General features: G+C 38.8%; 1 protein-coding gene across 3 annotated transcripts in view; it reads left to right on the plus strand.

Moving 5' to 3' along the window:
• Nucleotides 1-14,309, plus strand: part of LOC150085722 (roundabout homolog 1-like) — a 1,418,757-nt gene that overhangs the window by 473,627 nt on the left and 930,821 nt on the right. For all 3 annotated transcript variants that reach the window (XM_090374199.1, XM_090374201.1, XM_090374202.1), the window contains exon 4: nucleotides 10,451-10,589. In XM_090374199.1, the coding sequence (XP_090230325.1) occupies nucleotides 10,451-10,589 (139 nt within the window). The remainder of the gene's footprint in view (nucleotides 1-10,450; nucleotides 10,590-14,309) is intronic.

Genomic DNA, 14,309 nt, shown 5'->3' on the forward strand with positions numbered 1-14,309 from the left:
CTTGGAAGCTACCAGGCTTTACATACCAACCAAGAAATATTGTTCAAGGTTCAGGCCTAAATGGTTGTCAGATGAACTAATGAGACATATGGCAGAGAAGAAAAATGATGGGATACATACAAATTAATGGGTGACATGGAAGCCTATGATAGATATAAGTTGGTTTGTAATCAAGTCACAAAGGAGATTAGGCAGGCAAAGGCAGATTATGAGAAATCCTTGGCAAAGGATGCAAAGAAAAACAGAAAAGAGTTTACCTATTTAAACTCAAGAAGGAAAGGGGTGAATCAGATTGGTCCACTGGATGTTGATGGTTCAACAGTTGAGGATCCAGCTCAGGTGGCTAACAATCTAAACGAGTATTTTGCATCTACATTCACACGTGAGGAGTTATTCAGGAAGGGGAATGTCGTAGGTGAAGTAAACATTGGCAGTGAGCTAGATGATTTTGTAATAACTGAGAGGAAAGTGGAGGAGAAATTGTTGAGGATAAACATAAAAAAGGCACCCGGGGTGGATGGGATCTATCCAGTTATATTAAAGGAGGCAGCAAAGGAAGTAAGCAAACCCCTAGCCATAATTATGAGAGCTTCTTTGGACTCAGGGGAGGTACCCATAGACTGGAGATGTGCAAATATAACCCCAATTCACAAAGGAGGATCAAAGGCTGACACAAGTAATTATAGACCTGTTAGTTTAAATTCGGTTCCAGGAAAATTAATGGAGGCACTGGTTAAAGAAGCATTGCAGGATCATCTAGACAAGAATTCAGTTATAGCTCAGACACAGCATGGTTTTGTTAAGGGCAGGTCTTGTCTGACCAATTTGATTGGATACTATGATGTAGTCACAAAAGAACTGGATGCAGGGAATAACTTTGATATTATATATTTGGATCTTAGAAAGGCTTTTGATACTGTTGCGCATGGAAGACTGCTGCACAAATTGGAGCAGTGTGGCATTGGAGGCAAATTGCTGCTATGGATAAAGGGATGGTTCAGTGGCAGAAGACAGAGAGTGGTAATCAATGGACACTGCTCAACGTGGACTAATGTTATTAGTGGAGTTCCTCAGGGTTCAGTGTTGGGTCCATTGTTGTTTTCTGTATTTATAAATGATATTGATGATAGTATATCAAGCTTAATGTCCAAGTTTGCAGACGATACAAAGGTTGGCAGTGTTGTTAAGGACACTACTGATGCTATGCTGCTGCAACAGGATCTGGAAAATTTGAGCAGATGGGCTGAGAGGTGGCAAATGAAGTTTAACATTGACAAATGTAAAGTACTACATATGGGAAACAGTAACCCCAGATCAACGTATCAACTCTGTGGTACTACGCTGACAGTGGTAGAGAATGAAAAGGACCTGGGGGTAATTGTGCAGGCAGATATGAAGTTCTTTGAGCAGTGCAGACGAGCTGCAAGAGTAGCTCATGGTGTCTTGTCAATGATATACAGGAATTTTTCTAGCAGGGATAGGGATGTGATTTTTCCCTTGTATAAGGCATTGGTCAGGCCACACCTTGAGTACTGTATACAGGTCTGGAGGCCTCATTTCAAGAAGGATGTAGACCTGCTGGAACGAGTACAGAGAAGGGCAACAAGATTAGTGAATGGAACAAAGGGTTGCTCTTACGAAGAAAGGCTTAAGTTTTGCAAATTACAGAGTCTAGAGACTAGGCATCGGCGAGGTGATCTGATAGAGGTGTATAAGGCTTTGAATGGCTTGAGCATGCTCAATGCCGATGGGATTCTTCCTCTTGCTCAGAATAATCACCTCAGAGGGCATAAATTCAAATTGAGGAAGGGCGGATGTCGGATAGACGTGCGGAAATTTGCCTTTAGCCAGCGGGTGGTTGGTTTGTGGAATAGACTTCCATCACTTGTTGTTGAAGTTGATAGCCTAAACAAATTTGAGGCTCAGCTGGACAGGTATTTCGAACGAACGGAGGGGTGAAATGGGAGTAGTGGTTGTGTTTTTTTTTTTGGCTGATGCTGAATAAGCTTGCTTTCTTGCATCATATGCCTCTACTAATGCTAAAAGAGTTGATAATTGGTGGGCAGCATTCCGACAAACAAATTTTCTGTTTACACTCCGGGATGACCACTCGGTCAGAGATCCCGAAATAGAGAGAGAGAGAGAGAATACAAGAAATCGCACTGCATTTAGCAGTCACCGACTCATCTGCCAAAAACCACAGTAAAACAATAAAAGTGATGGGGAGTAAGTCTATTTGTCAGCGGAGTTTATCTGTTTATTGCAGCTCAGAACAGCATTATGACCGTGAATAGTGAATTTATTCGGCTTCTGAACTAAAACAGAATTTCTCCCTTTGCGATGACATCAAAGTGTAACACGCAAATATCTTCTAACGATACTTTTTGAGCAGCTGTTAGTCGTAATCTGTTAGCTTTGTATTGTTACAAATATTGCAGTTATGTGAACAATACACATTTCAAGAAAGAACGAAATTCATAGCGGATGATTTTTTTTTCTTTCTTTTGATGCACCAGTTTCGAAGTTTATAACGCAGCTATAAATAGAAATATTTTTTCGAAATTTGGTTAGAAGATCAAACCCAGGAAACTGCTGTTCCGATATTATTTACTAAAAACAATTACAATAAAGCAAACTTTTTTTTTTTTATCAAATGCGCATTACAGTGTTATCAGTTTTACACCAGTTTTTCTAGTTTCCAACAGATGAATTTCCTTGATCTTCTGTTCGTAGGAGCAATACCCATTGAAGATAGGATATACGATCTGTTCACCTTCCATAAACTGTTATTGCTACTGTATCACTTTATTGCTTCTTATGTCAAAAACTGTAGCTCCTGTTCGTCTTTTGTTTATTTACACTTCTCCCTTTCCGTCTCGATGTAGCTGTACGGGTGACGTGATATATACTTCCCACGCTTCGCTCGTATTCAGGCGGAGTTGTTTATCAGAACTGCTCCTCTCTGTAAAAAGAAATTTGCACGCTTTACACCAAGAAACGAATCAAATGTCGGGTTTCATTAGCTCTAGGCTGGTTAGGGCGGGGGTAAAAAAATTAATTGAAAAAGCCTAAAAAATGCATACTTGATGTCACATTTTTGTCATTTGCGTGAAATTCAATAGAAGGTTTTGAAAATTTAAGTGGGAAAATTCAAGAAAATAGTTCTGGCTCCAGCTATAGCGAGTTTCAGCTCTGTAATTAGAGTAAAAATTATAGAATTAACTTGCTGAACCCAGTTGGGGCTGGTACGTACCCCAACGGACGGGGATACGGTTAAGAGTAGGAGACCGACGGAATTACTTAACAAGTACAGGTCACTGTTGAAAAAAAGTCGTGAATTAGGGTTGAATTTGAAAGTGTCTGTAATTCTGCCCAGACACGCTAGGAGGGAGTATATGATGAGAGCCCTGTCGATCAATTCGGCCCTGGAAAGATTGTGCAAGGCTCAAGGGGTAGAATTTTTTTTGGCCTGGTCTGTACTTGTTAACAGGAGAGACTGCTTCTACAGGAATGGGATACACTTAAATAGAAAGGGTGCAAGAATGTTTACTGATGCTATTGAGGCAGTGTCAGGTGGGTCGGAAAACTGCTAGATTGGGGGGATTCAAGGACTAATAGATTAACAGTAGCCACTGGCAGAGGCGAAAGTGATTCTTGCACTGCTTCTATTAGAATGAGCCGGAGCCTGGAAAATAAGATGCAGGATATTTCAGAGACTGCTGGGAATCATTGGGGTACAAGTAAACACATTGGTTGTGTTAGGGTAGCTAAGAAAAAGAACAGGTGCATGTATACTTGCGTGTACACCAATGCTAGGAGTTTAGTAAATAAATTTGATGAATTTGAGGTATTGCTCAAAACATCAAAGGCAGATATTCTGGGGATTTCAGAGACGTGGTGTCACACAGATATAAGGAATGCAGAACTGGAATTTGGGGAGTACAATGTCTACAGAATGGATAGACAGGATAGGAAGGGAGGAGGGGTTATGCTATTAGTTAAGAAATACATAAAATCCAAGGAAGTGAAGCCAGTTGACATTGCTCGACGGTGCAGTGTCGAGTCAGTAAGGTGTGACATAAGCATTGGGAGATCAAAATTGAGCGTAGGAGTGTGCTATAGGCCTAATGACTCTGATGAGTATAATAAGAAATTGTACAGGGAAATAGAGTGGGCCAGTAAATCAGAGAGTCTTATAATGGGGGATTTTAATTTCCCAGATATTGACTGGAATTTGGGAGCTGGTCACTCACACACTAGCAAGGCTTTTGTGGATTTATTGGATGATTGTTTTCTACATCAGCATGTTCGGGAGGCAACTAGAGGGAGTAATGCTCTTGATTTCATTATCAGTAGTGATTCTTCATGCATTAAGAATCTGCAGGTAAATGAACCACTAGGTGGCAGTGATCACAGTGTGCTGAAGTGGGATTTACTCAAAGAGGTAACTACCATTAGGGGTAAAGGGAAGGGTTATTGCTTTCGGAAAGGCGACTACGATGGACTGAGACAGTATTTAAATTCTATACAGTGGGACCAACTGATGATGTTACCAAGAGCAAATTCAAAATGGGAAGCATTCAAAGAACTTATCTTGGAAGCTACTAGGCTTTACATACCAACTAAGAAATATTGTTCAAGGTTTAAGCCTAAGTGGATGTCAGATGAACTAATGAGACATATGGCAGAGAAGAAAAAGGCATGGGATACATACAAATTAACATGTGACACAGAAGCCTATGATAGATATAAGTTGATCTGTAACCAAGTTACAAAGGAGGTTAGGCAGGCAAAGGCAGACTACGAGAAATCTTTGGCAAGGGATGCAAAGAAAAACAGCAAAGAGTTCTTTACTTATGTAAACTCTAGAAGGAAGGGGATGAATCAGATTGGTCCACTTGATATCAATGGGTCAACTGTTGATGATCCTGCTCAAGTAGCTAACAAACTAAATGAATATTTTGCATCGACATTCACACATGAGGAGTTATTCAGCGAGGGGAATGCCAGAGGTGTATTCAACTCTGGCAGTAAGCCAGAGAATCATGTAATAACTGAGAGTAAAGTGGAGGAGAAATTGTTGAAGATAAATACAAGAAAGGCACCTGGGGTGGATGGGATCTATTCAGTTATATTAAAGGAGGCAGCAAAGGAAGTAAGCAAACCCTTAGCCATAATTATAAGAGTTTCCTTGGACTCAGGGGAAGTACCCATGGACTGGAGATGTGCAAATGTGACCCCAATTCACAAAGGAGGATCAAAGGGCGACACAAGTAATTATAGACCTGTTAGTTTAACTTCTGTTCCCAGAAAATTAATGGAGGCACTGGTTAAAGAAGCACTGCAGGATCATCTAGACAAGACTTCAGTTATAGCTCAGACACAGCAGAGTTTTGTTAAGGGGAAGTCTTGTCTGACCAATTTGATTGGATACTATGATGCAGTCACAAAAGAACTGGATGCAGGGAATAACTTTGATATTATATACTTGGATCTTAGAAAGGCTTTTGATACTGTTGTACATGGAGGACTGCTGCACAAATTGGAGCAGTGTGGCATTAAAGGCAAATTGCTGCTATGGATAAAAGGATGGTTGAGTAGCAGAAGACAGAGAGTGGTAATCAATGGACACTGCTCATTGTGGACTAATGTTATTAGTGGAGTTCTTCAGGGTTCAGTGTTGGGTCCATTGTTGTTTTGTATGTTTATAAATGATATTGATGATGGTATATCAAACTTAATGTCCAAGTTTGCAGGCAATACATAGGTTGGTAATTATATCTTTAAATATATCCCACATCAGTACACTGTGATCACTGCCACCTAGTGGTTCCTTTATCTGCAAATTCTTAATACACGAATGATCACTGCTGATAACCAGATCAAAGTATTACCCTCTCTGGTTGCCTCTCGAACATGCTGCTGCAGAAAAAAATCATCTAGTAAATCCACAAAAGTCTTACTAGTGTGCGAGTGGCCAAACCACAAGTTCTAGTCAATATTTGGGAAGTTAAAATCTCCCATTATAAGACATTCTGATTTACTAGCCCACTCTATTTCTCTCAACAGTTGTTCATTGAATCATCATTCTTCTCTTTTTGGTGATTCCTTTCTGCTTCTGATTCTCTCTCTCAGGATGGCTTGGGAATTTTTTTGGCTGGTACAGCAGAAGCCTCAGGCTTCCTTGCACCATATGACTAATAATAATAATAATAAAAAAAATAATACTCATTCGAGTCATTAAGCCTATAACACACTACTAATCTCATTTTTGCTTTCATAGTGCTTATGACACACTAAACTGGCTCAGCAATGCCCTGTTCATCTATATCAACTGGATGCACTTCTTTTGATTTTATGTTTTTCTTAATTTGAAGCGTAACACCTCCTCCCTTCCTATCCTGTCTATCCTTTCTGTACACATTGTACTCCCCAAATTCCAATTCTGCATTCCTAATATCTGTGTGACACCACGTGTCTGATATTCGAACAATATCCGCCTTTGATGTCTTTGACCAACACTTGGAATTCATCAGATTTATTTACTATACTTCTAGCCTTGGTATACATGCATCTATTCTTTTTCTTAGTTACACTAACACATCCCATATATCCACCTGTTTCACGATGACTGCCATCAGTCTCTGAAACCCCCAGCACTCCTCGCTCCAAGCCGCTGCTAATTCTAATAGAAGTTGTGCAAGAATCACCTTCACCTCTGCCTGCAGCTACTTTTAACCTTTTAGTCTGTGAATCCCCCAAGCTAGCAGTTTTCCGATCCACCTAACGCTGCCTCGATAGCATCAGCAAATATTCTTGCACCCTTTCTATTTAAGTATATCGCATCCCTGTAGAAGCAGTCTCTTCTGTTAACAAGCACAGACCATGCTGAAAAAAATTCTACCCCTTGAGGCTTGCACATTCCCTCCAGGGCCGAATTGATTGACATGGCTCTCATCATGTACTCCCTTTTATCGTGTCTGGGCAGAATTGCAGGCACTTTCAAATTTAACCTTAACTCTTGACTTTTTTTCAACATTGACCTGTACTTGTTAAGTAAATTTGCAGATCTCCTACTCTTAATGTCATTGGTGTGTCAATGTGTACAACAATATCACCTTTTGTGCCCTTAAAAGATGATATATGCTTTACGTCATCAGCCTTTGCCCCTGGCAGAAATACCCTGGTCCTATTGCATCTATCCTTTTTACATTATATATTCCCTGTCTCCCTGACAATAGAGTCACCAATAATACCTAACTCCTGTGGGATCAGCGCTTTCTGCTTTGGAGATTGCCACTGTGTTGCCTGATGCCCAGGAGTGAGCTGTGGTGTTGACCTGGGCAGCTTAGAGCTTGACAGGCCCCTCATATTAATTTCTTCGAGTGCATCTATCCTACACCTCAAGCTCTCATAGACTCCCATTAGAATGCTGAGATGATGCCTAATTTCTAGACAATCTCTGCACCTGGCACACACAAAGACATCTTCCTTGGCTAGATCATGTTCTGTTCCAGAGAGTCAGCAAACATTTCAGAAGTTGCACATTTTTTTAGGCTGTGATGCATTGGAGAATCGCCCCCTCAGATCTCCCCCAAAACACAGCACTCCTGCCACTTTGTTCCTGTTGCTTTAGCTGCCTCCATAGCCAGGTGCGCAGGAGCAGCAGTGTGTAGCACACGCCTTTTGATTAGACGGGGTTTGAGACTGTGACCACCAAATACGGAGGATACGGAAAGGTCAGGGAATGACCACCGCATATCCCCTTTGCAATATGGCCTTAGTTGCTAATACTCCTAAAAACCAAACAACAAACAAACAGCCCATTGCTTTGCTGCTCTAGTCTGAGGCATGATATTTTAAATTAATAAGATCAATAAATTTAATCAATTAATTGTCAATACTGCACCATCCTAATAGAATTCTAAAAGCAGTGATGCGTATTACGCTATATAATTTTACGTTAGAGATACCTAGTTACCACAATTAAAAATTTGAATTCCCTATATAAAAACAATGGCTGCAAGATTCAAACGAAACAACGGTTTTATGTATATTAAGTGGTAATCTACAAAAACTCTTATCTAAATTAAAAATAAAAATAACCAGCATAACTGAGATTGGGAAACGAAACAAAGAAATTCAGGCAATGACAGATATTTTGATTTTGCTTTATTGGCAAAGAAAGAAAGTTCTGCAGCTGTTATCAGGCATCAAGCACTATTCTGTGATTCTACATTTTCAAGTGCAGCGATTTTACATATTTAAGTTTCTCAGAGCATGAAAAAATTTCACTCATTACCATTACAACCATTCTTTTCTAACCTGTGATAGAAAGGCTGAAAATGTAAGTAAATTTATTATTACAGTTTTCATTAGTTTACATGATTGACCATTCACAAATTTGAATGGTCCATGATGTCGGTGATCATCAAACATTGTGCAGTTTTGAGTTTTGATACTATTATTTTATGCTGTAGATTTATTATTATTATTTTTTACTTTTCTTTGCATTTTGTTACAAATTGACAGAACAACTTGCAGTCTTGTTACTCTAGTGTCAGTAATTGTTTTATTATTATTATTTTTTTTATTGAAAACCTGTTGATGGATCATTTACAGATTAGAGAAAAATATCATATGAATTTCAAAGTTATTTTTCTTGTCTGCACCTTTTTTTTTTTTTTTTTTTTTCTTCCCTTTTGCAGTCAGTAAACAATGAATGTACACTTCTGAATAGAGAAGTGTACATGCATTGATTTGTTTTATATGTGTGCAATGCAATGCCAACTTTGTAGACTGACCGGGCTAGCCGGGTGGGTAAAGTGCCTGCCTGGCAACCCAAAGGTCATGGGTTCGAATCCCACCTCGGGCTTGGATCGAGTAGAAATTGCAAAAATCTTGGGAGGTGCAATATGGCCACAGAAACCGATGCACCAACAACTGACAAAAAAAAAAAAAAAACTTTTTAGTGATTCTGTGATAAGAGATTTTATGAATGAATTTTCTGTTTATACTCTGGGGTGACCACACAGTCAGAGGGGTTTGCAAGATGGGGAGAATACAAGAAACCATATTTAGCAGTCATGGGCATGGGTGCCCGCAGGATATTTTCCTAGTTGGTGAGTTCAACCACGGTGAGGCTTCACGACCCAGGCAGGCTGGATAACAACCGGTGATGCCGAAGTGCCACCGGCCACCTTCCATTGCCCACCCTTATGGATTTTTTGTTCACCAAATATTTGAATTCATTAATATTTTAATTAAGTCAAGTTTGACTGATTTTTGTATACAGCTGAGCCATTGTTTCATGAGTGGTGGGAAAAAGTACTTGTATTTTGAAAGAAAGAATTTGAATTGTTTTAATGTTTCAATAAATTATTTTTGACAAGTTTTTTGTGTGAACTGTTTTCGATATTTATTAACAATATTAATATAGATATATTATGTTTAATGTCAATGTTTCTGCAGATGATATGGAGGTTTGCAGGATGGTTAAAGACAAATAAAGGTATGATACAGCAACAAGACCTAGAAAAATTAGCAAGATGTACTGAGAAATGAGAATTGAGATTAACCATTGAAAAATGCAATGCACTGAATATGGATGTAGTAATCCCAGATATAACATACCAATTTGGTACCTCACTCAAGGCTGTAGAGAAAGACAAAACGTGCTTATTATGCAGGCCAACAAAAAGGACAGCAAAATTCCTGTACATCATTGACAGACCCCATGAGCTTAAGCAAGCTGGCAGATTGTCCCATTACATTATAATGAAGTAGTTAGGCTGCATGGCATGTGGGTCTGTAAGCCTCATATTAGGAACAATGTGTATCTGTAGAATTGGTGCAGAGAAGAATACCATTAGTTAATAACACAAAAGGGTACTCTTAATATAAAAGACTTCAGCAATTTGCAGTGTTTGGAAACTAGGTAACCTCATTGAACAAGGGAACCCGATTGAAGTGTTAACCCCCTAACTGGATTAAGTAAATTAAATCCAGGTGACATCCTAACTCTTGCTCAAATGACACACAATAAGGGGCATAAATTTCAATTGCAGAAGGATGGTTGTAAATAGGTATGCAGACATTTGTTTTTGGCTTGAAAGTGATTGATTGGTGAAACTCATTTCCATGTTTTGTTGTGGATGTGGGTCGTTTGAATAAAGTTAAGGAAGAATTTGATGAATTATTAGAGGGAGGGTAGATGGATGAGGTGTTTATTTATTTGTTTTGGCTGATGTTCTGTATTCCTTGCATCAATTACCATTACAATTACTAATATGGAAAGAAGTTCTTTTATCATTCTTTTAGAAATTATTTTATTTTCTTAATTCAAGTAATGGCTTTTAATTGGAAAATAAATAATTGAATAATGAAACAAAAAAAATCAGATTAATTAAAAATTAATTAAATGAGCTGATCATATTTCTCTCTTCTTTAGTTAAACCTTTTTTCATCCGAGAGCCAGAGCATTTGACAGCATTAGCTGGTGAAAATGTTGAATTTTTGTGCCGAGTTGGAGGAGATCCCCTGCCATCCGTTACATGGAGGAGACAAGATGGGAAAATGCCTGTTGGAAGGTAGGAAACAGTGCTATGAACTTAAAAGTTGAACAAATACTTTAAAATTTGGTTTACTTGAAGTATACTTGTGGACTTCATTTCTTATATGACTACCATCGTTCATTATAACTCCTTAAAAATATGTGCTTATGTATGTAATATTTCCAAAAGATAAAGTTCATAGACCTTATAAACAGTTCTAATCAATGTCTTTACACTATTAATAATGTTATATTATATGACAAAGAATGAATATATTTGTTTGAATTTCATTCTATATGTTGGCATTCATTTCCCCCACTGTGTTGGGGAATAATTTTTTGCACTTTGCCTTCCGGTTGGCCACACAAATAATAATCTGGTGACTAAAGTGCTTTTAGGGCTTAAGCCTCAGGCTGCAAAATAATTAGACAATGTAAAAGTTTGTGCAATAGTAGCATGTTAGTACGTATGTGTTGGAATTGGCTGATGTTATATCTTGTATTGTGAATACTTTCACAATGGGTTTTAGTTATATCTCATATTGTGAATACCTTCACAATGAGTTGCCATGGTATTGCACTACTTACAATAAGTAACACTTCATGAAAGGAGAAGACTTCTGTTACTTATTCTCGGCAGATACCACCACCCAGATGGCACTGTTTCAGGGCTATTTGGCCCTTCTTCTTTGGTGTGTCTAGGTACCCTGCTGTTGCAATGATCACAAAACAGTTATGAAGTATAATTCCACAATATGAGAGATGCCTAATGGTGTATAATGTGAATTGGCAAAGGTAAAGAAAGCCCACACGAGAAGCATGCAAAAGTTTGATAACTTTACCGGTAAAAGTACTTTGTCATAGCGGTATTTGTATTGTTGCTCGCTCAGTAAACATACAGTGGGTGTTATCGGTCAGGAGTAGAAATTGAATTCCATGGGAGATTGAAACCCTTCCGAAGTGGAGGGGGTAACCTGACCTTTTTTCTTTAGAATCACTGGTGGACTAGTGGATAAATCGTTTATTAAGAAAAAAAAAATGGAAAAGGAAGCCAACACAAGAAGCACAGCAAACTGCGAAAACGTTTACCGGTGAAACTACGTTATGAACATTTTTTATGAGGCCAGAACTTCCAATATGACTCTGTTCTTGATTCAATTAGTTAATTCAATTAGTGATTCTAAATAAAAAAGGTCAGGTTACCCCATTCCACTTCGGGATAGATGCAAGCTCTCGTGGGATTCAACTGCTACTCCAGACCAATAACACCCACTTGTCTGTTTACTGAGCGAGCAACAATACAAATGCTGTTGTGGCAAAGTACTTTTACCGGTAAATTTCATCGAACTTTTGCATGCTTCTCATGTAGGCTTTCTTTACCTTAGCCTGTAAATTTAACTAAAGTGCTTTTAGGGCTTAAGCCTTAGGCTGCGAAAGATGATCTATCCAGTTATATTAAAGAAGGCAGCAAAGGAAGTAAGCAAACCCTTAGCCATAATTATGAGAGCTTCTTTGGACTCAAGGGAAGTACCCATAGACTGAAGATGTGCAAATGTGATCCCAATTCACAAAGGAGGACAAAGGCTGCACAAGTAATTATAGACCTGTGAGTTTAACTTCTGTTCCATTAAAATTAATGGAGTCACTGGTTAAAGAAGCACTGCAGGATCATCTAGACAAGACTTCAGTTATAGCTTGGACAGCAGCATGGTTTTGTTAAGGGAAAGTCTTGCCTGACCAATTTGATTGGATACTATGATGCAGTCACAAAAGAACTGGATGCAGGGAATAACTTTGATATTATATATTTGGATCTTAGAAAGGCTTTTGATACTTTTTCACATGGAAGACTGCTGCACAAATTGGAGCAGTGTGGCATTGGAGGCAAATTGCTGCTATGGATAAAAGGATGGTTGAGTAGCAGAAGACAGAGTGGTAATCAATGGGCACTGCTCATTGTGGACTAATGTTATTAGTGGAGTTCTTCAGGGTTCAGTGTTGGGTCCATTGTTGTTTTCTGTGTTTATAAATGATATTGATGATAGTATATCAAACTTAATGTCCACGTTTGCAGGCGATACAAAGGTTGGCAGGGCTGTCAAGGACACTATGCTGCTCCAACAGGATCTGGAAAGGTTGAGCAGATGGCCTGGAGGTGGCAAATGAAGTTTAACATTGACAAATGTAAAGTACTACATATGGGAAACAGTAACCCCAGAGCAATGTATCAGCTCTGTGGTACTACACTGACAGTGGTAGAGAATGAAAAGGACCTGGAGGTAATTATGCAGGCAGATATGAAGTTCTCTGAGCAGTGCAGACGGACTGGAAGAATAGCTCATGGTGTCTTGTCAATGATATACAGGAATTTTTCTAGCAGGGATAAGGAGGTGATTATTCCCTTGTATAAGGCAATGAGTACTGTATACAGGTCTGGAGGCTTCATTTCAAGAAGGATGTAGAGCTGCTGGAACGAGTACAGAGAAGGGCAACCAGATTAGTGAAGGGAACAAAGGGTTGCTCTTACGAAGAAAGGCTTAAGTTTTGCAAATTACAGTGTTTGGAGACTAGGCACCGGCGAGGTGATCTGATAGAGGTGTATAAAGCATTGAATGGTTTGAGCATGCTCAATGACGATGGGATTCTCGCTCTTGCTCAGAATAATCACCTGAGAGGGCATAAATTGAAATTGAGGAAAGACGGGTGTAGGATAAATGTGTGGAAATTTGCCTTTAGCCAGCGGGTAGTTGGTTGGTGGAACAGACTTCCATCCCTTGTTGTGGAAGTTGTAAGCCTAAATAAATTTAAGGCTCAGCTGGACAGGTATTTCGAATGAATGGAGGGGTGAAATGGGAGTGGTTTTTTTTTTTTTTTTTTTCCTGCAGATGCTGCATAAGCTTGCTTTCTTGCATCATATGCTAATGCTAATGCTAAGATATATCGTGAATGATATGTTACCGTCCTGAATAAGGTAAGTGTTGGAAGTGATCACAGAATGGTAAGGTGTACACTTGATATAGATGTAGGAATGGAAAGGGAAAAACTGACTCGAGTAAATAATAGAAAAGTCTTTTGAGATAGCAGAAGGGGAGAAAAAGCAGCATTGGAACTTAAGAACAAGTTTGAGCTGCTGCAGACTGCTCAGGACCAAGATATCAATGAGGAATTTTACAACTTTCTGAAAGTGATAAAGCCCAAGAAACCTATAGGGAGAAAGAAATCCAAATAAGAAAAAATTAGTCAAGAAACACTTGTTATGATGAACTGAAGGCAACAAATGAAGAGCAAGATAAACACTGACAAGCAGAAAATTGAATATACTGAGTTATGCAAATGCTAATGCTAAGATATAGCCATTAGAAAGAGCCTCTGAGTGGACATAAGAAGATTTAACACAAGAAAGTAGAACAAGCATTAAGGGAAAACAAAGGACTTAAACCATCAGCCATGAGCAGTAATACAGAAAGACAAATGATACTGAAACTGAAGAATAGTGATGGTGTACTTATAAATAGCAGAGAAGGCATAATTCAAATAGCAGAAGACTACTATACAGAATTATACAAGGGGTGAAGGAATGATGTCAGCAGTGGGAAAGATGGATCTCAAATTACCAACACATACGACATTACCGATATTCTTCCTGATGAGGTAGAACATGCATTGAAGAAAATGAAGAATCAGAAAGCCCCGGGGGAAGATGAAGTTACTGTAGAGTTGTTAAAATTGGGAGGAAGAGACATAACACAAAAACTGG

This window comes from Mastigoproctus giganteus, chromosome 5 (assembly GCF_048544385.1).
Source record: "Mastigoproctus giganteus isolate SK-2022 chromosome 5, ASM4854438v1, whole genome shotgun sequence".
Taxonomy (NCBI): Eukaryota; Metazoa; Arthropoda; class Arachnida; order Uropygi; family Thelyphonidae; genus Mastigoproctus; species Mastigoproctus giganteus.